The 24,080-nt window shown below is 41.5% G+C and overlaps 1 protein-coding gene across 1 annotated transcript in view; it reads left to right on the top strand.

Moving 5' to 3' along the window:
- MRPS5 (mitochondrial ribosomal protein S5) overlaps positions 1 to 20,639 on the top strand; it is a 58,918-nt gene extending 38,279 nt beyond the window's left edge. The window contains exons 6-11 of the mRNA XM_086745640.1: positions 3,376 to 3,466; positions 6,914 to 6,960; positions 8,024 to 8,081; positions 9,618 to 9,680; positions 19,105 to 19,241; positions 20,056 to 20,639. Of these exons, the coding sequence (XP_086601766.1) occupies positions 3,376 to 3,466; positions 6,914 to 6,960; positions 8,024 to 8,081; positions 9,618 to 9,680; positions 19,105 to 19,241; positions 20,056 to 20,280 (621 nt within the window). The 3' untranslated portion in view covers positions 20,281 to 20,639. The remainder of the gene's footprint in view (positions 1 to 3,375; positions 3,467 to 6,913; positions 6,961 to 8,023; positions 8,082 to 9,617; positions 9,681 to 19,104; positions 19,242 to 20,055) is intronic.
- The last annotated feature ends 3,441 nt before the right edge of the window (positions 20,640 to 24,080 follow it).

Here is a 24,080-nt window from a genome sequence, read left to right as displayed (position 1 = left end):
AATATGATTTCTAGAAAGGAGTGATTTCCAAGGGCAATCAGTTTGGCCTGTCTGCTTTTACAAGAACAAAACCTCTAGGGAGGTGTTGGGTTTTTACCTTCTTCTAATAACGTGCAATAGGTGATAAGTACTTGAAATCACATTAACCTTTGGCAGCCTGTCTCTGACTGTAGCCTATTTATACACTTTCAACTCTGCCTTTGAAATGATTGCTTGGCATTTCTCCTCTTAATAAATGTTTCGGGTGGTTTTGTTTTGTGTTTGAGAGATGCTGCTCTTCCCTTGGCTCTCCAAAGAAAGCTGAATTTGCATTATCACCACTCGGTAACAGATACAAGGAGACAGTCAATTTGAGGCATACTGTGATTAAGGCAGAGCATACATCTGTTTTCACATTTAAAAAATTGGCTTTAAATCTGGCTTGAGTGTCAATCTAGTAAATAGGGGTAATTGTGTCTTAGTTTCAGTCACTTTTCAGAGGTCATGCCGCTTTAAAAGCGGCATGTTGTTCATTTTGTATTAATTAATTCCAATGTAGTTTAATTATAGGCTTTTGTCTGCATGCTTTGTTTCCAAGATGGAAGGGAAGCATTGCTGAGCACGCTCCAGAGGAGCACTGCTTTCTCTGATGTAAGGAGGCATGGGGCTGTGATGGGAGAATCTAAGGACACTGTTGTTGCAGCAGTCATGGCTGCCTGTGCATGTTATCAAGCTTGAAAAGCCTTCACAGAGTTTCAGGAGAGATGTAATAGCACTGATTGTGATGGGTGACTAAACACATTTTTCTTCAGAGCTGCCCAGAAACAGCTGACGAGTGCAGTTTTAGGAAGGCCTCTGAAGAAGCTCATTGCGTATGTCTTTATTGCCACCTTCTGGAAAGGGAGAAGAATAATTTTTGAGTAGATTCTACAAACATCAGGTCCTCTATTTTTTACAATACGCATGCCAACTTTTTTTTTTTTGTACAATTACTTACTCAAATTGGCAATGTAAGACAAAAGTTTGTGCAAAGCGAAAGTAGTATGCTCTTTGTATTCCTAGACGTATCGCTCTACTTCACTCTCTTTTCTTTCTTTTGTCATTATTTCGCATTTTCTGTAAACAGCCTACTTCCACAGGTCCTTTCATCTTAGGGAGCTTGGATTTTCAGCTTGTTCTTGTAAGCAATACAATTGCAGAAAGAAAAAGAGCTTGGAATAAAGAATTAGTAAAGCTGGTATTTCCTTGAAGTGCTCTCTAGAATGTATGTGCATCTTGATTTTAACTGCATCTTTATTTTAATGAAAGCAAGGTGGTATTTTTCAGAAGCACTTGTTCCTAATCTGTGCCTAGTGATGTCAGTGGAATTTTTTGGAGGGTTTGGGGTTTTTTTTTGTGAATTTCAGTAAGAATATTTAAGCCATGACCAAGTGTTATTATAATGATCTACTTTCAGATGTATAACACTACAACCAGACCAGCTTACTGAAGAATTACATATAGAGAAGAGAGGGGAGCACTGCTTAATACATGTATTAACAATGTATGCTTAATTTAACTATTATTATAATTTATGGAAATTATATTGAGGCTTCTAGAAAGTAGGTACTGATGCATTTGAGAGGAAGAGGAGAAATGAACCATGAAGTAAATTGTATCTTTTGACTAGTAATTCTGAGACAGAATTGATATTGCTTATATTGTTAATATCTGATGTTATTTTATGTGTATATACTATATATTATAGTTGAACATTTAATATATAGTTTGTATATTATATATGTTATATAGACTAAACATAAACATATGTGTCAATATTTAAATAAACATCTATTTTAATATATAAACAAAACCAAGGAAACTAGAATAAGGAGCTAGATGGACAAAGGATTTGAGATTATATATTAGACCATTTAAGGTAGGAGACTATAAAGCAGTGACTTGCTTGTAGGCACATAGAGGAGTCTGTAGCTGAGACAAAAGCAAATTTAGATTTCCATAATGCTAACCATAAGCCCACTTGTCTCCTCAATTGTTCTTGTGTCCTCCCACTCCAAACTAACTAGCTTTCTTGCATCTCTGCTTGAATTTCTTGCAGAGTTTCTGTAAACATTTCTAGGTCCAGGAATGAAATACCATTTTCTTCTTCCTCTCTCTTAATGAAGTCTTCGTTTTAGCAGCTGTCATCTCAGTAACGAGACTGCCTTCTACAGTCTGCAAGTAGATTTGAATCCTAAGATTTAACCCATGTAAAGCAAGAACACGTCTTGAGCAATTCCTAAAAGTGCTTCTAAAATACATTAAAATGTGAGGGGGCCAGTGATATATTAATATAACTTTCAGTTTTTTCTCAATGTTCTTTTCATCGTGATTGAAATCACACATGAAGCTGGCGGCATTAGAGCATTATATGTTGTGCAGCTAAACACAACAGAGAGAATATTTTAGTGAAACTGTACTGAAGTAACTTCTTCTGTGTCTGAGCATGGACTTTTAACAACCTTTATGTATTTAATGCCATGAAGGGAAACAAGGAAGACCCGAGAAACTACAGGCCAGTCAGCCTCACCTCTATGCCTGGCAAGGTCATGGAGCAGATTCTCCTGGAAACCATGCTAAGGCACGTGGAAAATAAGGAGGTGACTGCTGACAGCCAACACGGCTTCACTAAGGGCAAATTGTGCCTGACCAATTTGGAGGCTTTCTATGATGGGGTTACAGCATTGCTGGACAAGGGACGACCAACTAACGTAATCTACCTGGACTTGTGCAAACTATTTGACACTGTGCCACACAATATCTTTCTCTCTAAACTGGAGAGACATGCATTTGACAGATGGATCACTCAGTGGATAAGGAATTGGCTGGATGGCCACACTCTCGGAGAGTGGTCATCAATGGCTCAATATCCAAGTGTAGACTGGTGATGAGTGACATTCCTCAGGAGTCAGCATTGGGCAAGGGGTAATGGTTTTAAAGTATAAGGAGGTGGATTTAGACTAGATATTAAGAAGAAACTTTTTACACTGAGGGTGGTAGAACACTGGAACAGGTTGCCCAGAGAGGTGGTGGATGCCCCATCCCTGGAAACATTCAAGGCCAGGTTGGACGGGGCTCTGAGCAACCTGATCTGGTTGAAGATGTCCTTGCTCTTTGCAGGAGGGGTTGGACTAGATGACCTTCAAATGTCACTTCCAACTCAAACTACTTCATGGTTCTGTTCTAAGCCAGAGTCCCACTGCAGATGATACCCCTTGACAAAGACGGTCTATATTGTAAGGTTTCATCACAGACCTCTAATTCCTTTTTCGTAAACTGACTCTCTCTTTTAAGAAAATACCATTGGACTGTGCTATAATAACATGCTTTGTGGTTTTTTTTGTTTTTTTTCTTCAGGTGAAAAATGTGTTTTGTATGAATGCAAAGGAAGGCAGAAAAAAATCGATACGTGCCTTAGTGGCTATTGGAAATGGTAAAGGGGCTGCAGGTATGTGTGTTTACTGTATGGAAAAGATGCCAAAGTAATCATTGTTTGTAACAGGACTTTGGGAGGCATGGCAATTTAAAGGGACTTTTTATATTTTTTTTTTTAAAAAGAGGAAATTTACACCCTTTTTTTTCCCACTGGGCAATATTGAAATACTTATGACAATTTTGAGTTTCATCTATAAAAGTAAGTTTGATAATCAAATTTTGTGTGTATTCATTTGGGTGCTTTGTTTTGTATAACAAAATAAATTGAGAAAAGCAGTAATATGTGATTAGGTTTGTAGCACGTATTATCCAATGGTAAAAAAATATTTTTTATTTAACTCAGGAGTGATAGAGTTAATCACTGGTAGATCCTACCAGAAGAGATCATCTATGCTTTCCTGTACACACTGTTTCTTTTTACTGTAGATACTGTTTATGTTTAAAAAAAAAAATCAAAGCCTGAAAGTATTCAGCCATGCATATCTGCGTTTGTTTCACCCAGCCTTAGACACTCAGCTACAGAGTGTACTTGTTTACTCTTAAGTCAAAGAAGAGAATCAGGCACCATTGCAGGTGGGCTGAAATGCCTCAGGAAGTATTCATCCTCTTGGGCTGATGGTGGAAGAAAACTCAGCTGAGAGTGCTATCCACAGAGGTGCCTGTGCTTGGCTAAAATTGATCTGGGCCCCCATGGTTAGTAGAGCAGAGAGAAACATAAGAAAGTAGGAGTCAATGGATGTGGATTTGTCTTTCTGATTTGGAAAATCACTTTCATGTTGTTGGGGTTCTGGGGGTTTTATTTTCGTTTGCTCTAACAGCAGTGACCACTTTGCAGCAAATGGTGGCATGACTGGTCGTGCATTTTCCTGGGTTATTTTCTAGCTAGTGTTAGTATTTGTAGGTAAAATTAGTATAAATCATAGAATAGCTAGGGTTGGAAGGGACCTTTAAAGGCCATCCAGTCCAGCCCCTCTGCAAGGAGCAGAGGAGCAACATCTCCAACCAGATCAGGTTGCCCAGAGCCCCTTCCAATCTGGCCTTGAATGTTTCCAGGGAAGGGGCATCCACCACAAAAAAAACCCCAAACAAACGAACAAACAAAACAACCCAGAACAAACAAACTCAACAAAAAAGAAATCTGTCACTGTATTTTTGAAAAATCTGTAAAGGCTAGCAGATATTATCAGAAAAGTGTATTTTCTCTTAAGGATCTTTCTCTTTGTCAGTTACAAAAATTATTGAGCATCCTTCATTTGACAGTACATGCTAATCTTTTGGTAGCCAACTTTTGGAATGAATTAGATTCCAAAGCAGAATTATAAAGGATAATGCTAATACCACTCAATTGTAAAGGCACCCGTAAAGGAACTATGCAGCCGTCTTGTACAGCAATGAGTTTCTTGCAGGTTTCCAGTTCTGTTATTGAGGAAATAGTGTTTGTCTTTCATTCAGTTTTCAAATATCAGGAGTTAAAGACTCTTTTTTTGTTGTTGCAGGCTAAGTTTTATTTAAGAAGCACCCTTGAATATGCTAAGTTTTTCTCCATAAGGAGATAGTTTTCATGCATTCTCTTGTGAATACAAATGGATGTACACTGAAATTCCCTTTAGACCTCAAATGGACTTAGAAATAAGACAGCTGTGTGGAATTGAAAGAAGAATTAGCTAAAAAAAATAGAAAGTTAATAGCTGTGTAGTAATAGATAATAGTAAATAATCCAAATTACATAATCCAATTAATAGAGGATTCCTACCTCTGTCAGGAGGGAAGAATATGGCATGTATTGTGTTGGTGACAGAGTGCAGAAAATTGCATTTGCATTGCTATATGACTGTAATAAAGAAAATCCTGCTTTCAATATATATGCAGAGCATCCACCTTTTGGATGTAAATAGTCTCCTTTTATTATAAGCTGAATAGATATCTCTGATGATGGGATGTATATGGGAGCTTTAATAAGACAATTGTATTTCCAGTCAAGTACAGTTTTGCAGAACTTCATTTATGTAAAAGACTCAAGTCTGGATGTGTTCTTCAAGCTGAATTTTAATTACAGTTTAGAGGGGAAGAAGATTTATATAGAGGAAGGTGTAGTTCTCCAGCATAAAGACACAGCACTCTGAAAAAAAATTTCCTTCCTCTTATTTGAAAAGTTTTTTCATTAAACATCACTTTAATCCATATGTGCTGAATGATTTAATTAAGCTTGCCCAGATGACCTAATATTTGGCATTTTCTAATCTGTTGTGTGACTTCATGGCATTAATACACTGCTATTGTGCTCTGTGTGTGTGTTTAAAAGAACAGCACAGTTTCCTTGCATTTTCTTGTGCGGGAGTTAGAAAGTGACAGAGACCTCTGGGTGCATGGTGCTTGCACAGGGAAAGCTGTTTCAAGGGGTAGCTGATAGCAGACATTACCCTTGACTGTCTGCTTCTTCTACAGCACCCTCCAGGCTTGCGGTCATATCCTCTTTGCTTGTAGCAGCACAACAGTCAGAATAGTATTTCTTCCCTAAGTCTCTTCCAGCTCATTTCTCCTGTACTGTCTGCATGAAATTAGTGAGTCAATGTTGGCCAGTGAGTCCAATTCCATTGATTTTTTGATTAGGCTTTTGGATACAGGTAACCCGCAGCCCCAGCTGACACAACAGAAACATCAAAGAACCATAAAAGCTAGATCTGCTTATTTCAAGTTAAATTATTTTAAGTCAACCTACCTTGACGTTGTTGGACTACAGAGTTTGTAAAAACGGCTGTCATCCTCTTATTCATTCCATACAATCAGTTGATGCCCTGCTCTGAGCTGAGTGCAAATATTCAAAGACTGCTGTGAAATCTCTTCATCGCTACCACAGTTCACCTGGTAAATAGGAGTAGGTGTGAGGGTTCAAAGAGAATGAGGTAGCAGTTTATAAACTGTCAGTCTCTGTTCTACAGGCATGCATTTTTGCAAATGCACTATTCTGTTAAACCTGATTTTCATATACTCTATTTCACTAGTAGAAACCCGGTCTCCTTCTTTGCTCCTAGAGTCCTGGAGATACTCTTTGTGCAGACATAGTTCATAAATGTGCATCAGCTTGCTTTCATCTTTTTACTTCTCTTATTTGTTTTTAAGCAGAAGATTGTACTTTTTTTGGTTGAAGCAGTCACTGCTATCCAATTGTTTGGAACAAGTTTGGACAAATACATAAAATAAATAACTTAAGCCTTATTTGTTTTCATTCAACGACAAGCTATTGGCATCCAATTGTTAGGTATTCATAACTCCTAAACTGTTACTTGCTATGGTTTCTGTGGTTTTCTCTGGACCATCTTCTGATTGTGATCTCTGTGATGGAGTGGGAATAACAGGTACTAAATGTGGCTGTGAAGTTATCTGGTTTTTCCCCTTTGCTTTCTGAAGTTCCTATCTCACATATTTCTCAGTAATAAAATTACTCTGTTCTGTCCTGCAGGTTTTGCAATGGGGAAAGCAGGTGACAGGATGAATGCTTTACGGAAAGTATGTTGATTTTATTATCTGTTGCTTAATGACACATACAAATAATTCATACCTACACTTTTTAAAAAATAATGTTTTGTGCCAGTCTATGCAAAGAAGTAAGTCTGTGTACATGATCTGTCCATCTTGATACAAATAATCATCGAATCATAGAATCTTTTAGGTTGGAAAAGACCTTTAAGATCATTGAGTCCAGCTATTAACCTAACACTGCCAAATCTACCACTAAACCGTGTCCCTAAGCACCACATCTGCATGTCTTTTAAATGCCTCCAGGGATGGTGACTCAACCACTTCCCTAGACAACCAGTTCCACTTCTTGACAACCCTTTCAGTGAAGAAATTTTTCCTAATATCCGATCTAAACCTGGTGCAACTTGAGGTCATTTCCTCTTACCTTGTTACTTGGGAGAAGAGACCAACACCTACCTTACTACAACCTCCTTTTCAGGTAGTTGTAGAGAGTGATAAGGTCTTCCCGAGCCTCTTTTTCTCCAGACTAAACAACCGCAGTTCCCTCATAAGTCTTCTTCTCTAGACCCTTCTCCACCTTCGTTGCTCTTCTTTGGACATGGATGATGAGGTTGCCCTGCAATGAGATTCTGTTAATGCACTCTATTTTCTTTCTAATCCCTTTTCTATGGCCTATACCTATCCCTCCTTGCTCACTTGTTTACAGTATCTATATAGCATACAATCTGCTGGTACAGATAGTGTCTAAGAATTTTTCTCTGATACATGCATAAATACCTTATTAAGGCTCCTTTAGACTTGTGTTGTAATGCTAAACTAAGCTTTCAAAGTAGCAATGCTAACATGCTCAAAGTTTGATAAAGTTGTTACTAGATTGAGAAGTATTTATAAATATTAAGTCTGCTAGGAGAAAGCAGTTCTTTAAAGAGAACATTTTCATTTCCAAAAAGTAAATTGTTTAGATTTAACAAACCTGTTTTCCAACCTTTTCTTTCTTGATTTTTTTCTGTCTAATTAACTGAACAGTGGTAAATTTCAAACACTTTGCAGAAAAAGTCAAGGAAAAATGTTTTCTGCTTTTATTCCCTAGGCAAAGAATAAAGCAATACGCTGCTTACATTTTATAGAGCTGTATCAGAACCACACAAGTAAGTATTACAATTTTTCTAGACTCCTTCTTTAACTTTAAAAAGTACTGAATATAGCAACAAGAACTGGTTGCAACTAGTTACAAAGCATAAAAAGGTGTTACCTAAAACCATTCTGATTTGATACATTGTATTATTATTCTTCCTGCATTGGTTTCTTCGGCATGCCATATGAAGTCTTAGCCCTAGACTGTTTTACCTAGAAAGTGGTAGTGTCAGAGTACATAGTCAGCCAATCCTTGTGTAAAATAAATCACCAATACCTGGAATGAATATGTGGTTTACTCTTTACTTTCACTCAGGTTTGTATCAACAGCTGTAGGAAGGTCCACAAAGAAAAGTCAAGATTACATAATACAAGATGTGTGGTTAAAATATTGAGAGATTTATCTCCCTTCTACTCTCCTGCCTTTGCCGTGTTTAAAATTTGGATACTTCAGGCATAGCATTTCAGGCTCTTTAAAAATGGCTGCAGAGGGAGAGGGTAGTAGCAAGATTAGATCTCTGCTGGCACAGTTTGAGTTAAGGAAGTCAAATTCTGTCTGGGCATCTCTACAGTGAACTCCTCTGTGCTTTTCCCCTTTGTATGTTCCTATTGACTCAATCCACATATGTTCACAAAGCCCAGGAGCTGGGGAGAGCGTGGGCTGGAGAAGTCAGTCCAATGTTTCATGGTAGCTTTCTGTTAATTCAATTTAATACCATAGTAGTCCTCTCTGACATCAGATGTGGTACCAGTATACCAAAAATTCAGTTATCTTTCAGAAAAAAATTTGAAAGATAGTACCTTACTGAAGTATGAATATTTAACCAAGTCATTGTGTAGATAAATATTTAGTATAATAAAGCTTCAGCTTATAAATACAAACTGCAGTTATCCTCATGAGTTGTTATTATTTCACACCAACAGATTAGGGATTTGGTTAAAAACTAGTGATGTTTCCACTGTGCTTTCCATTCTACTTAGTGTAGAGGTCCTCTTTAAGCCATCTTGACTGCAGTGCTAGAATCCACTATGCAGAGACTGAGCCACTGAATCAGATGAATCAGATCCCCACCAGGGGATACGATTTTGGGGTTTCTTTTAAAGCAGAGAGAAGCAGGAAAACTGGAATGGTAAGTATTCTGTATGGAAAATCCAAGAACACTGAAGCTTCTGAACAAATCTTAGGTTAAAAGCTGAGTTGTTAGAAAAATCTGAGTCTGAGAAAGAAGGTTAAATTGTATCACGTGAGCTTGCTTCAAAGCTAAGTGAGAATCATTGGAGACATATAGACACTTCTTTTTTTTTTTTTTTTTTTTTTTCAAGTAAAGCTTGATTTTGTATACAATAGTAACATAGTATTCACAGATGTGTAAATATTCCTAATCTACTCCAGAAATTTCCCTGAATTAACCCTTCTCTTTAAAAAACTCAGGAGAGTAAAACGAACTTCCTGTTCACAGTACTTAAAAGAAGAGTACTTAAATGTGCTGAGCTAAAGCTTTTCTAGAAGTAAGAATTCAGCTGTAATGCATTTTTTTTCTCCCCTCCAGTTTACCATGATATTGCAGTGAGATTTAAAAGCACAACCATCCGCATGAAGAAGCAAAACAAAGGTAATTAAAGCTGCCTGGAAATTTTGGAGTTTTACTAGTTACTGACTGGTATTTATTTGATGTTATATTTGTGCAATATCTGTTTACTTCAGAGACGGATCATTTGGTGCTGGTCTACCATGTTTTAAATGTTGAAGATGATAAATGACTTTTTATTAGAAATACCTACTGTTGATGACATGACTCTGTTATTGTAAATTGGGATTTGACCCTCTTACATTGGTGGAGCTCCCTTCCTGTTTTTTTCCACACTTCCTTAGTGTTGTTTCTTCTGCTCTAAATTACCTAGCTGTGGAGAAGTCTAATCTAATAGCACAGATGTTGGAGGCAAAGGCCTTTAGAAGAACCCTGCAGGTTTTTCTTCCCACTGTATGTCCAGTGCATGCTTTGGAGAACTGATAGGCTCGTTCCATTATTTTTCAGTGATTTTTAATTGCTATTTTCAAGACAAGAGTCAGAGGTTGTTTAGTGTGCAGTAGCGGGAGTGCTTCAAATAGGAATCAGAGTGCCTGTCCCTCCTAAACCCATACTGGGATAGCATGGACAGATACCCTCCTTCAACTGTCCTCCTCCAGGACAGCGCCCAGCCCTGCTTCTGCCTCAAGACCATTACTGCTTTATTTTCCCTAAAATCAAGAGCTCCCCATGTGCAAACTGGAGAGATTTTCTACCCTGGCTTGATTTTTTTCCACCATACCAGCACAAAGACCATCTCATTGTTACACAGTAGCAGTGTTTTCCTTTCTCCATCTTTGCAAGCTGTTCTTCACTTTGATCCCAGTTGTAGTACAGGCAAATGCTTCTTCAGACTCCCGTAGGTTAGATGTGACTAATAGTGAGTCCCTGCCTGGTAGCTCACAGTTCTGTTCTTCCACAATGCTACTGTTAAGTGATGTTAGATGTGCAGCTGCTTCAGCCTAGGACTCTCCTGCCCAGCCACTGGAGCCCAGACTGGTGTGCAGGGTCCCAGGGCCTCTGCCCAAACTGCGGGATGCAGCTATCGCTTTCCCATTTGCAGGTTGAACCAGTAGCGAAGCTGAGTATGCATCCCAGGGACACAAGGACACAGACAGCCACAGGGCTGACTACATCTCTGCGTGACTGGACAGTGTCTCTGTATTCTTCTCAGGTTACGTGTCACTGCTTCCATCTTCTTTTTGTCTTTGAGTATTGCCAGGAGCATCTTGTTCATCCATGCAGGCCTTCTGGCCTTTTTGTGTGACTTCCTGCTTGTTGGGATGGACCATGCCTGAGCTTAGAGGAGGTGATCCTTGAATACGACCAGCTTTCTTTGGCTCCTCTTCCTTCCAGGGCTTTATAGAATAGTTTGGATTGGAAGGGACCTTTAAAGGTCACATAGTCCAACGCCCCTGCAAGGAGCAGGGACATCTCCAACCAGATCAGGTTGCTCAGAGCCCCGTCCGACCTGGCCTTGAATGTTTACAGGGATGGAGCATCAACCACTTCTCTGGGCAACCTGTTCCAGTGTTCCACCACCCTCAGTGTAAAAAATTTTTTCCTTATATCAAGTCTGAATCTGCATCCTTCTATTTTAAAACAATTACCGCTAGTCCTATCACAACAGACCCTGCTAAAATAGTTTCTCCCCATCTTTCTTATAAGCCCCCTTTAGGAACTGGAAGGCCACAGTGAGGTCTCCCTGGAGCCTTCTCTTCTCCAGGCTGAGCAGCCCAAACTCTCTAAGTCTGTCCTCACAGGAGAGGTGCTCCAGCCCTCTTATCATCTTTGTGGGCCTCCTCTGGACCCTCTGCAACAGGTCCATGTCTTTCTTATGCTGGAGGCTCTAGAACTGGACGCAGTACTCCAGGTGGGTTCTCACAAGAGCGGAGTAGAGGAGGAGAATCACCTCCCTCGACCTGCTGGCCACGCTCTTCTTGATGCAACCCAGGATGCGGTTGGCTTTCTGGGCTGCAAGCGCATATTGCCAGCTCAAGTTGAACTTCTCATCCACCAGTACCCCCAGGTCCTTCACCTCAGGGCTGCTCTCAATCCATTCTCCACCCAGCCTATATTTGTTATTGAGATTGCCACGACCCACGTGCAGGACCTTGCACTTGGCCTGGTTGAACTTCACGAGGTTTGCATGGGCCCACCTCTCCAGCCTGTCAAGGTCCCTCCGGATGGCATCCCTTCCCTCCAGCGTGTCAACCGCACCACGCAACTTGGTGTCATCCACAGATTTGCTGAGGGTGCACTCTATGCCACTGTCCATGTCGCCAACAAAGATGTTAAAACAGGGCCGGGCCCAATGCTGACTCCTGAGGGACGCCACTCGTCACCGGTCTCCACCTGGACATCAAGCTGTTGACGACCACTGTCTGAGTGCAGCCATCCAGCCAATTCCTTATCCACTGAGTGGTCCATCTGTCAAATGCACGTCTCTCCAGTTTAGAGAGAAAGATGTTGTGTGGCACAGTGTCAAATGCTGTGCTCAAGTCCAGGTAGATGACATTAGTTGGCCGTCCCTTGTCCACTGATGCTGTAACCCTGTCAGAGAAGGCCTCCAAATTGGTCAGGCACAATTTGCCCTTAGTGAAGCTGTGTTGGCTGTCACCAGTCACCTCCTTATTTTCCACGTGCCTTAGCATGGTTTCCAGAAGAATCTGCTCCATGACCTTGCCAGGCACAGAGGTGAGACTGATGGGCCTGTAGTTGCCCAGGTCTTCCTTGTTTCCCTTTTTAAAAATGGGGCTTATGTTACTCATTTTCCAGTCACCAGGAACCTCACCAGACTGCCACGACTTCTCAAATATGATGGACAGTGGCTTGGCAAGTTCATCCACCAGATCCCTCAGGATGCACAGACGCATCTCGTTGGGTCCCATGGACTTGTGTCACCTTCAAGTTCCTTACATGGTCTCAAACCTGCTCTTCTGCTACAGTGGGCAGTTCTTCATTCTCTCAGTATTATTCCACAGGACTCTTCCAAACAGATTCTTGAAGAGCCAAGGCTGCCTTCAGCCTTCACATTCCTAACAAGCCCTTCCTTGTTTGTGAGCATGAGGCCGCACAGAGCGCCTTTCCTTGTTGGCTTCTCTCTCACTTGAGCCAGGAAGTTGTTGTCAATGCCCTCCACGTTTCTCCTGGGTTGCTTATGCCCTTCTGTATTTTTTCTCCAGTATCTATTGGGGCAGTTTAAGTCCTCAATGTAGACCAGTGCCTGTGAATGTGAGGCTCCTTCTAGCTGTCTGTAGAAGGCCTCATCCACTTGTTCTTCCTGATCAGGTGTCCGTTAGCAGGCAGACATGCCCTACAGTGTCACCCATACTGGTCTGCTTTTTAATCCTTACCCGTAAGCACTCAGTTGGCTCATCAGCCATCCCCAGAGTAGAGCAGACCTCCATGGATTCAGCTATTTTCTCACATAAACGGCAACTCCATCTCCTCGTCTTCTGAACTTGTCCTTTCTAAAGAGTCTGTATCCCTCCACTGTAGCATTCCATTCATGTTAGCCATCCGCTGTCTCTGTGATTTCAACAATACCAACTGCACACAGATATCTCTATTCCCGATGTTTACTCTCCATGCTGCAGGCATTAGTGTACAGGCACTTCAGGGAGGCACCTTAGCATGCCGATTTCCCAGAACGCACTTTTCCACTAACAGTGCCTTGCAGACATTTCCTTGCTTATCTGCAAATGCTGGAGGTCGCTTTTTTGATTATTTTTGCTTTCGCTTTTGTTCACATCACTCCAGACCCTTTGTCAGTCGAGCTGGTCTGTCACCCTCTCAGAGAACTGCTGCTAACTCTCCCTTCCTTGTCTTTCCTAGTTTAAAGCTATGCTCACCAGGTCAGCCATCTTGCTGCCAAAGATACCTTTGGTCTGCTTAGCAAGGTGGTTCCCATCTCTTCCAAGCACACGTTGGTCCTCAAACAAGGTCCCATTGTCATACAAACCAAAAACCTGTTGCTGACACCATGTCCGCAACCACTTGTTGACTTGCATTATCAGTGCCCTTCTCCTTACACCCTTTCTGTTTCTCAGCAGGGTTGAAGAGAATGCTACCTAGGCCCCCTTGCCCCTGACTATTGCCCCTGGAGCTCTTTAGTTGCTTTTGATACTCTCCAGCTTGCTCCTGGCAGTATCATTGGTGCACTCATGAAAGAAGAGCAAGGGGTAATAGAGGGTATGACAAGCTTCAGCAGCCTCCACAGCATCTGGGATCCAGGCCCCTGGCAAGCAGCAAACTTCTCTAGATGGCAGGTCAGATCAGCAGATGGGTGCCTCTTCCCCGCAAGAGGGAGCTGCCCGTTATGATCAGTCACTGCTTCCTCCCAGTGGCCTTGCATTGTTCAGGGTCAGATGACCCAGATGCTTTGCTTGGAAGCACATCTGACTCTTCCTTAGCCTTGAGGGCAGTGAACCTGTTTCATAGTGGCAAGACTTCAGGTGGAGCTGGAGCCATGCTCTTGGTGCCAGCAGTCACTGCCTTCCGTTCTTCACCTTCCCCAGAAGCTGCACTTGCTGTTCTGCTGTACTTGGTCTCTGTGGCTCTTAAAGCATTTAACTTCATTGAGCAACATTTGACACATGTGAACACCACTGATTGGTAGTGCTTGGAAAAACATATATAGCATGCTATTTGTTCTAGGCTTCAAATGTGTTGCAGCAGGATAATTCTGTTGATCTCTGGGGGTCTTTTTGTGGTTCATTATAATCCCCAGATCCTTTTTCTGTGCTATTTAGTCAAGTCTCTTCTATTTTGTACTTGTGCTTTTGATTTCTCAGTAAAGCACTCTGCATCTGTCTTTGTTGAATTTCACTGTTTTGGTTTCAAACTGTGTCTTCAGTTTGTCAGACCTACATTGACTTATTTTTCTGACCTCTAGTATGCTTGCAGCCTTTCCCAAGATGATATCCTCAACTGATTTTTTTCATTCTCTGTTCCTCCATCCAAGTTGTCAGCGAAGATAATTGCAGATATTAAAGCCATAACAAATTCACAGCAGGATTCTATCTGGAAAATGCTCTTGGCCTGACAGCAGACTGCTGGTAATGGGGATACATACTTTAATGATGGTTCTGCCTGCTTCTTATTTCCATAGTTTATTTGTGAGAGTGTCATACCGAACTGTGTCAGAATACAAGTCCAGTTCTGTCACATTAGCACCTTAGCCTTGGTAGCTTGTTGCTGCCAGTTTTGGCCAGTGCTTTGCCTTTTGCCAGCCATTTCAGTTACACAACACATTCACATAAATGCAAGTATCCTCCAAAACCCACTTTTCCACTTAATGAATATTTTACCTATCTTATAACTGGTGGAACTAGATCATGCATTTTGTGAAACAGATTTGATGTTGTCTAAGAGGAAATGGTTCTTATGTCCATTGTGCTCTGGGCAGCAGGCATCATTGGCCTTACCAAGATAATCAAGTGATAAATCAGTGTGTAAAATTTTGTAGATGAAGTGTGTATGTGAGAGACACTTCATTATGTGCTCATGACCTGAAAACAAGCTGTAACCTTACACGTCTATGCAAAATTGATTTTTTAAGGATGGTGTAGATAAAGCTCTTCTTGATTTTACCTTAGCCCTTGATGTGCTTTTGTGTTATGCTCTAAGGAAGGATTAGCTCCCAGCAGTGGGAGCTGGCTCTACTTTTAGAAGAATTAAATGACTTGTGGACATGCTACAGAATAAGATTTAACTTGAGGCAGGCTCTGGACTTTGTGTCTGGCACCACTCCAGATCACTCCTGTTTCTAGGACATGCCAGCTGAATGGAAACTACCCGGGGGTATTGCTCATCTGTGCTGGAGAATATGCTTCCTTTTGGAGTGTGGGCAGCTCTTAATCTTCATCTCTGACTTGACTTTACAATTGCAGTAGTCATGAGACTACTCTACTAGCCACATAGCTACATCAGTAAGTAGTGTAAATGAGTTCCTAATAGAGGTTAATAAGGGGAAGTGCAAAACAGTTTGTCAAATACACTTACATGGCTGTGAAGCCCAGCACTCATACCCTGTAGCTGTAATTAATAGGTATAAGAAATTACAATTATTCGTAGTATTCACATTAGACTATGGCATATGTAGAATGTCTTCACTTAAAGTATAAAGAATTCCTTCTGTTTGCTGATGGCATTACAACTTTATATTTGTGTATGCTGAAGCCTCTTACTTTGCATAATTACAGCTGGCAGTTTATTTCCAGTTCCTGTTCGTGGGACTCAGGCAGCTGTCTCAATAAATGATCACAACAAAGCTTAGTGTTTTAGTAGAAAAGGTGAAGTCACTGCTATACTTAAACGTTCCTTTCTTGTATTTATTCCTAACCCTACGAAGTGGAGAAATCCCCCATCGTATAGTCAAGATGGCATATTAAACAAGTGAAAAATCCAAGTTAAAAAAGTAGTGTTATGTGAACTTCTGAATGCGAACTTAACTCACATTAGTCCCTTAGTGTGGTTTTACAGTGGATATTCTATTTCTGAACTCTTGCATTAGCTACGCACGAAATCTAATGTAGCTTGCCTATAATGGATTGTGTTAGTTTACAGGAAGGATACATTTTAAATACTTATTTTGATTACAATTGTATCTTTTTCAATGTGAGAAAATTTGTTAGATTTAGATGACCCTGTTCTCTTACATAGGCCTAATTGAATTTAACTGCGGTAAGGCAGGGTGAGTGCCACAGGCAAGACAAAAATGTCTGAGCCCAACTTTTTCTCCACAGCTAGAATTTGCAGTTGGGATTTTTTGTTTTTGTGTTGGGAATAAATTTTGTTCAGTGACCGATGGTCTAGTTTTCTGGCCTCTACTTTTTGGGTATTAGCAATCTGCAGAAGCCTGATTGAGATAAGATAGGAGAAAAGCAAGAATAAAACCACCAGAAATTAAATGCTTTAAGTCACTGAAAATGAAACTTTGACAAACTGCCTTTCAGAGGTCATTCATTTGTAATTCTGTCTAAAACTTGACTTTGCCTTATAGCGTAGAAAACAGTGATTTTTCAAATGGAAGGACAAATGGATTTGGCTGGCTGTAGTTTCTTTTCTGATTATAGATTAAAAGAAAAAGCATCACATTGGCACAATAAAACATGCAGCACTGGAATAGTGTTTTTTTTTTTTTTCCCTCGTTTACTCAGCAGCAAGACTGTCCCACAGAGTGGACTAATCAATAACCTGGCTTTTCAGCTTTTAAGTAAGATACATTAGAACTATCACAAACCAATTTTGAAAGATTAATAGAGCTAGGCCACATGAAACAAAACTCCCTGGGGAATGAGAGAGCAAAATTAGACTCCGCAAATAAATCCTCCATTAAAATCTGGCAAGTCTAAGAAACCATTTGCAATTAATGCTAATGTACAATAATTATACATTAGAGCCAATCTGACACTCTGTGATGGAGATGTATGCAGATGACATGCGAACCTCACTTGCGTTTGTGGATTTTGAAATATGTTTGTCTCTCCACTCATCTACAAATTTCAAGTTGTTACAGTCACAAGCTTTTGTGATTTGTCCTGCGGTTTCACAGAAACACACAAACTTTTTTCAGTGATCTTATTGCTTTGAACAGTAAGTTGAAAGCAAATTATTGTCACAACATTCATACATTCTTTAAGCTTGCTTAACAGAATACATTTTTCTAGAAATGTAGAGTATTTTGCTGTCTTTCCAATGTAGTTTTAGCTCCAAGGAGTCTGTTACCTCCTTTATTTCCATTCCCTGTCTTTCATGTGCCACTGATGTAATAACAAAGTGTAATTCATGCCAGTTGCTGGGCCAGGAGAAAGAAAATTATGTCTCTACACAGTACCTCAGTCATCTGTGCTGTCTTACTCTCTTGATAGTATAGAGTATTCTGCTAGCTTTTGCAACCTGAAGAGGACAAGCATAACTTTTTCGTGGCTAGTGGCTGTTCTAGTTTCATAGAATCATCAAAGAGTTAGGGTTGGAACGGACCTTCAAAGGTCATCTAGCCCAACCCCCCTGCAAGGAGCAGGGACATCTTCAACCAGATCAGGTTGCTCAGAGCCTCATCCAACCTGGCCTTGAATGTTTCCAGGGATGGGGCATCCACCACCTCTCTGGGCAACCTGTTCCAGTGTTCTACCACCCTCAGCGTAAAAAAAAAATTTTCCTAATATCTAATCTAAATCTATCTCCCTCTATTTTAAAACCATTACCCCTCGTCCTATCACAACAGGCCCTACTGAAGAGTTTTTCCCTGTCTTTCCTGCACTGGAAGGCTGCTATGAGGTCTCCCTGGAGCCTTCTCTTCTCCAGGCTGAACAGTCCCAGCTCTCTTAGCCTGGAGAGGTGCTCTAGTCCTCAAAGCTTTGCTTAACAGGAGGTGAATAAAACAAAAATGTGGTAGAGTTTACTTGGGTACACAAAGGCCTGTGAGCAGCAAGAGATACCAGTGGCAGCAGGCACTCACCCTCTTTCCCAGCAGCTCTGTGTTTAGACTTTTGTCTTGGAGCATTATTGCTGACAGACTTACTTGGACTTCCCTTTTCCTTCCCTCCCCAATTTCTCTTCCTGCTCTGTGTCTGATAGAGGTCTTGAGCACAATTTCAGGCTTTAGGAAGGCACTGTAGGCCTCTCATTCAGCAGCAATCTCCCTGGGAATGAGACACTGACATTGCTTCTACTGCAGGGTCCTTCTGGAAGGAAGCCCGGAGGACAGCAGTGCTTGAGCACACCAGTTGTTTTGAGCAGTAACTTTGCCAGAGAAGACCAGTTTAAATCCCTCGATCATGTTTGTTAACCAGGACTTTAAAGTCAGATTTACCATCGTTAGGAGTTACTGAAGCTGTCATTCAGCAGTTGGTCACCTGAAATTGCAGAGAAAGGGGTTTTGAAGCTATGTAGGTATTGTTTCTTAGAAGAGACAGTCTTGGTCAGGATCCAGTTGCATTTAGCTCCTCTCTCCTTGTAATGGCTTCTTTTTAATACTCTTTTAAGTAAACTTGTTGCATTGCTTCTCTGATAATTTTTTTAAGTACTACTTTCGGTTTTGGGAAGTACTAGAGTTATTTTTCTGCTCAGTGGGAGAAAGAAATTGCCTTTTGTTTGGTGGATGTTCCCAGGGTGGTGGAATATGTTTGTGAAAGATTATTCTAAAGCTGCCAATGTTACTTCCAAGGAATACTACCCAAACTTGTGGTATTAAACAATCCTTCAGGTTGCATTTTTTATGGGTTCATGTTTTGAATTTATAGGTGGTGACATTTTCATTTGGTTTTGCAATATGTTGATTAAAGTATATTTAATATTTAAAAAATGAAGTGCTCAGCGTGATTTTGCCATTTTTAAGATATGTGTTCTAACATGTGAGGTAACAAAAATGACTAAGAAGAGTACTTAGTTCTCTCTTCTTCCTTAGCTAAGTTGTATGCTTAAAAATAACCACGTAATGCTAGTTTATTTTTTTTTTCCCCAGGATATGGTCTTCGTTGTCACCGAGCTATCATCACGATCTGCAAACTAATTGGCATTAAAGACATGTACGCCAAGGTTTCTGGATCCAAAAACTTGATTAACATTACCAGAGCTCTCTTTAAAGGCTTGACACAACAGGTAGATTGCACTCTCAGTGGTTCTATACATTAGATCAGGGGACAGAACGGGATTGATATAGTAATAGTTTGTAGTCAAACAGTTTATATACTAAGCATAAAATGAAGTAGTTTTCCAAAGAGCAAACAAAGTCAGCATGTGAATAATTCCTCAGCATTTTCAATGCATTGTCTCTGAGAAGTCTTCCATAGAATAGATAGAAGAATAGAAGACAGGCCTGCTGTATGGATTACTGCTTTGAGAGATGGGCACTTGATGTATTTTCTTGACTACTCTGAATGGGAAGAATTTCCTGTTCCCAGTAGACATTTATTCTGTAAAATCTGAGTGTTAACAGAACAACTTGTATGCGAGGAAGAGGTATAGCTGAAAATAAAGTTAAATTCATATGATCATATTAGCTAGTATTACCTGTTAGGGCAGTCATAAGCACTTTACTGTTGTCAAAGCAATGACGAAGCATCTCCATATGAAGATAAAAAACCACTACTGTACGTTACTTACATGCCAACATGCATCCTTATTAGCAGGATATGCCTTTTCTGGCCAGATTCTTTCCAGAAGCAAGTGGATGACATTGTAATACTAGTATATCTGCAGTCTAGATACCTGAATTCGTGCTGCTTATGCAATTAGCTCATTTGAAACCCATGAGGATGAGCCTGACAAGTCATTTAATTTACACAGTGTTTAAACTGTTTATTAGTAAATTGCTTTCTTTTTTCCTACCCCATATACCATGTAGAGTTTGACCTGAAGTAAACCAACATTGTGCATCATTGTTTTGATTGTGTTTTCTCTTTCTTACTCCCAGGAGACTCACCAACAGTTAGCGAACCAGAAGAGTCTCTATGTAGTGGAGTTTCGGGAGGAGCAGGGCCCTCTGCCCATCGTTGTGGCACTGCCTGAGGGGATTGTCCGCGAGGATCCCGAGCCTGAAGATGAGGTTCCAGATATAAAGCTGGAGTGGAGTGAGGTGAAAGAAGCCCAGGGAATGAAGAAATCTCCCTGGGCGAATGTCAGACGGACAATATGGTAAAAGCTTCAGTCCCTCTGTCTCTTCTGCTCAGAGATGCCACTGGGAAAGCCCAGCCCAAATGGACAGGTTGTCTAGGCTTACATTTCAGAGGAGGGCACCAGTAGGCTGTCATGCCATTCATATTGCTGCTCCATTGCTACCATTCGATAACACCGTTTGCTTTCTCGTGATTCTTCTGACCACTGTTTGACTAGGGATGTTCAGACGGAAACAGCCAGTGAACATGACTTTGACTTCAAGCATTTACTTGATTCCTGACGGCGATGTTTAACAGATCCCATGTTTCTTTTGCAAGTTCTTGGGAAACTACTGAAAAGATAAGATTGTGAAAGTAATAAAGAATCCTCAGAATGAGTTCAGTGTGGGTTTGTTGGAGTCTTTTTTGCAGAGTGCCAGTGTCTGGGAGATCTTGAAGCAAGCAGCAGTAGTGCGAGTTAATGTGTGCACTCTCCATCTCCCTCCCTAGGGCTGAGGGAACTGTGAAATCAGGAGGTAGAAGCTGGGTGTCTTCTGGTGGGGGGGAAAGTAGGCAAAGTGATGGTGGGCAACAGCTGGAGTTGTCCAAACACTATTCATGCAAGTAGGGGCGTGCCCAAATATCTGAGGACAGCCACCTCGCAGTCTCCTGTGGGATAGTGCAGTGTTTTGACTGGCATTGGAAATCCTGTCCAAAACCTGCAGTCCAGCCTTTCTTCAGTAGTCTCCTCTGCATATGTGCTGAGATAAGACTTAACTTCATTTTCTGACAGTTTGGTACTGAGCACGCTAGAGTCTTGGACCCTACCCGGAACTCATAAAGTGCTACAGCTGTCAGAGGATTAAAGAAGGAAGAAGTCCATGATACACACCAGCCTCTGACTGGAGATGGAATAGACCTGTTCATGTAGCAGATCTCCAACTGAAGCACAGAGAGGTATGTGCTAGATGCTAGATTAGCTCACTGGTTGGAGAATCCATCACTCACGTTCTTACCAGAAGATAAACATCCTCTGCATCCGTGTGCTAGGACACAATGCTTTACCTGGCAACTCCATGTTTTTGTCTTGGGCATGGCAAAAGAGACAGTGAAACTGAACCCAAACAATGTTTTATCACAAAGTATTAGGGCAATCCAGGCTGTAAACCTATTCAGGAGTTAACTTCTGTGCCTCCCAGTCTGTGAGTGCTTGTCATGGCATTTCTCTGTATGCCAAAAGATGATTGTACCACCTCTTTGACTTCAAGAGCAGCCTGGGAATTTACATTTGAAGTTCTGATGCTAAAGACATTTAGGAGCAATATTTTGCATTGATTTCAATGCAGATTTCTAAAGACAGCGGTCACATATATACAAGAGGCACAGTGAATTTAATTGAGTTTTATCTTATTTTGGTAATGAAAATTCTGATTCAGAGGCCATGCCTGCTGAGCAGTTGGCTGAAAACTATTCCTGTTTGCCAGCTCTACATAAATCCACCTTCAACAGGATGCAAAGTGTTCAGTTTACAAACTTTCTTGTAAGCAGCATATCAAACTACTGTAGCACTTGCATGAATCAGCAATAAGGTATTTCCATCCCTGTTCTCAAACCAAATGGAGTTTCAGTGCTTGAATCTGTTAGCAGAAGGGAGATTAAGGAGCAGGAGGCGGCCCTGGTCTCGATGCAAAGATCAAAGGTGGGGAAAGGACGATATTTGTGTCAGGAGAGGGGGAAGCAGACCAAGCCAGCCATGAATCGGACTCTGCCACAGACGTGCGTGGAACTTTGATCCCTCCATAGAAGTCATCTTTTGTGGGTTTTCCATTTTCACAAGTCTGCTCATATTAATATAGATGCTTGTATAGATGTTTTACCCAGTGTACAGTTTGCACATCACTTGCAGATAAGCTGACTGTAAAATGAGAAACATTAGAAACTCCTGCATTTTCCATGGAGCTGGCCATAATTTGTATATTAAGTTTCTTTGCTTTCAGACAAAGCAAATTATTCTCCTGTAATTCAGGAGAAGATGGAAGTGTTTTTAACTCATTGCTTCACTGGAGGCAAGGTATCCAATATACAAATATTTGGGGAACAGCTACCATTGCGGTTAAGAAGCTATTTAATTAAGCAGGAGCAACCAAGATTACAATCTGGGCATAGTTAATGAATGATATGTCTGTAATCTTGTTTTTATCACAGGAGCTGATGTATTGTCTGCTCTCTAGAGTAGATGCCTGCAGACCTCTTTGTTTTGCTGAGGAAGCTGGAGGAGAACAGCAGAGATGGAAACTCCAGTTACCCTACCAGTTGAAATCTGGTGGTGGCTGCAGGGATGCAATAGGCCCACTGCTTTTAACAGTGTGATAGGACTTGTAAGTGCTCTGAAAAAAAGGCTGATTTGTGGCCTTTTAAACGGGCTGCTACATCTGCAAGGGGTCCCAGAGATGAGGAGTATGCTGTTGGAGATGAGATGCCAATCTGGGGGGATCCAGAAATGTCTGAGCAGATGCAGAGCCTGGGATGAAGCAGCCCCATATATTGGGCCAGGCTGGGAGCAGCTCTGCAGGCAAGGACTGCAGGTGTCTTCTAATAACAAACTGCAAGGGTCAACCGTGTGCAAGCAGCACTCAGCAGAGCTACCTGTCTCTCATTCTAGCATGGGGAGCCATGCTAATAAGCAATTAACCCCAAACAAGTATCTCCATGGGAGAAGAATCTAGCCTGCAGTGTTCATCATGCTCCATGTTTCCATTGGGGTGACAGTAGATTCTCAGGCCAAAGCTGTTCTCATGGCTCTGTGGGGACGAGACCTGGTGCACATATAGCAGCTAGTTTGTAGGTCCTGGGAGATTCTCTGGGCAGCATTTTTCCCTTCAGAAGCATTGGAGTGTGCCATTTTCCAGGTAGCTACCTTAGACTGCCCAGCTTCCAGGGGACGTGAGTCTTCATGGCTGTATTGAGATGGTAGGAGGGGACTGAGCATGATGGGAAAGGAAGACCTCAGGGTGCTTTTTTTTTTTTTTTTTTTCCCCCTCTTCTTTCCACCATGCATACTGCTGCAAATCATGTGGCACCTGACAGGTTCAACTCAGCAGCCTGGTGCAACAAAGCCACATCTCACTGTGTCATTGTCCTATAGCGGGACCTCGCAGCCCTGTGCCAAACAGGGACACTCGTTCACCTGCAAGCTGTTCATCTGCGTGGGACTGAAGTTGGGACCACACTGGGAAGGTTTCAGCACTGCTTTGTATTGGTTCATTTGGATGCTCTTGACTCCGTGGTGGCTCTTTTCTCTGCCCAGCCCTCCCCAGGCAGACTTGATCCAGGTTACACTGGGGCCACAGGGCCTCCTTACTAATGCCGTGTCCACAACCTTGTCTCAGCCCGCTCCCCAACTCCACTGGGGCTGGTGAGCACTCCCGTGCCAGCAGCACCTGGCTGTTTTTTTCCAGTGCTGGTTTAAAGCAAAGTTATGCTAATGCTAGGAGGGAGGTATCTCAGTAAATGAGGTGACGTCAGAAGGAAAGGGACAAGCAGGTGAACTAGTGCAGACTGGTGTAAACTGGTGTGTGGCAGGAAAGGGAGAAGGAAAAGCAAAGCAGAAAGAATTGAGGAGGTGAGATGGGAGCCCTGCCAAGACAAAGGCTGCAGATGTGATGGCCACAAGGCACAGGGACGTGGATGTGAGGGGACAGACAGGACTGCTTAGCACAAAGGTGCTTGGCCACACCTGGGTGCAGAAGGTGGACAGAGATATTGCATCCCAGGGCCCAAGGTACAACCACAAATGTCTGCCTTTGTAAGCAGACTCAAACAGAAAGGCACCTTTGTGTTTCAA

Source organism: Chlamydotis macqueenii, chromosome 3 (genome assembly GCF_036417535.1).
Source record: "Chlamydotis macqueenii isolate bChlMac1 chromosome 3, bChlMac1.mat, whole genome shotgun sequence".
Taxonomy (NCBI): Eukaryota; Metazoa; Chordata; class Aves; order Otidiformes; family Otididae; genus Chlamydotis; species Chlamydotis macqueenii.
The sequence above is the reverse complement of the archived record's forward strand: the minus strand, read 5'-3'. Positions and strand labels throughout refer to the sequence as shown.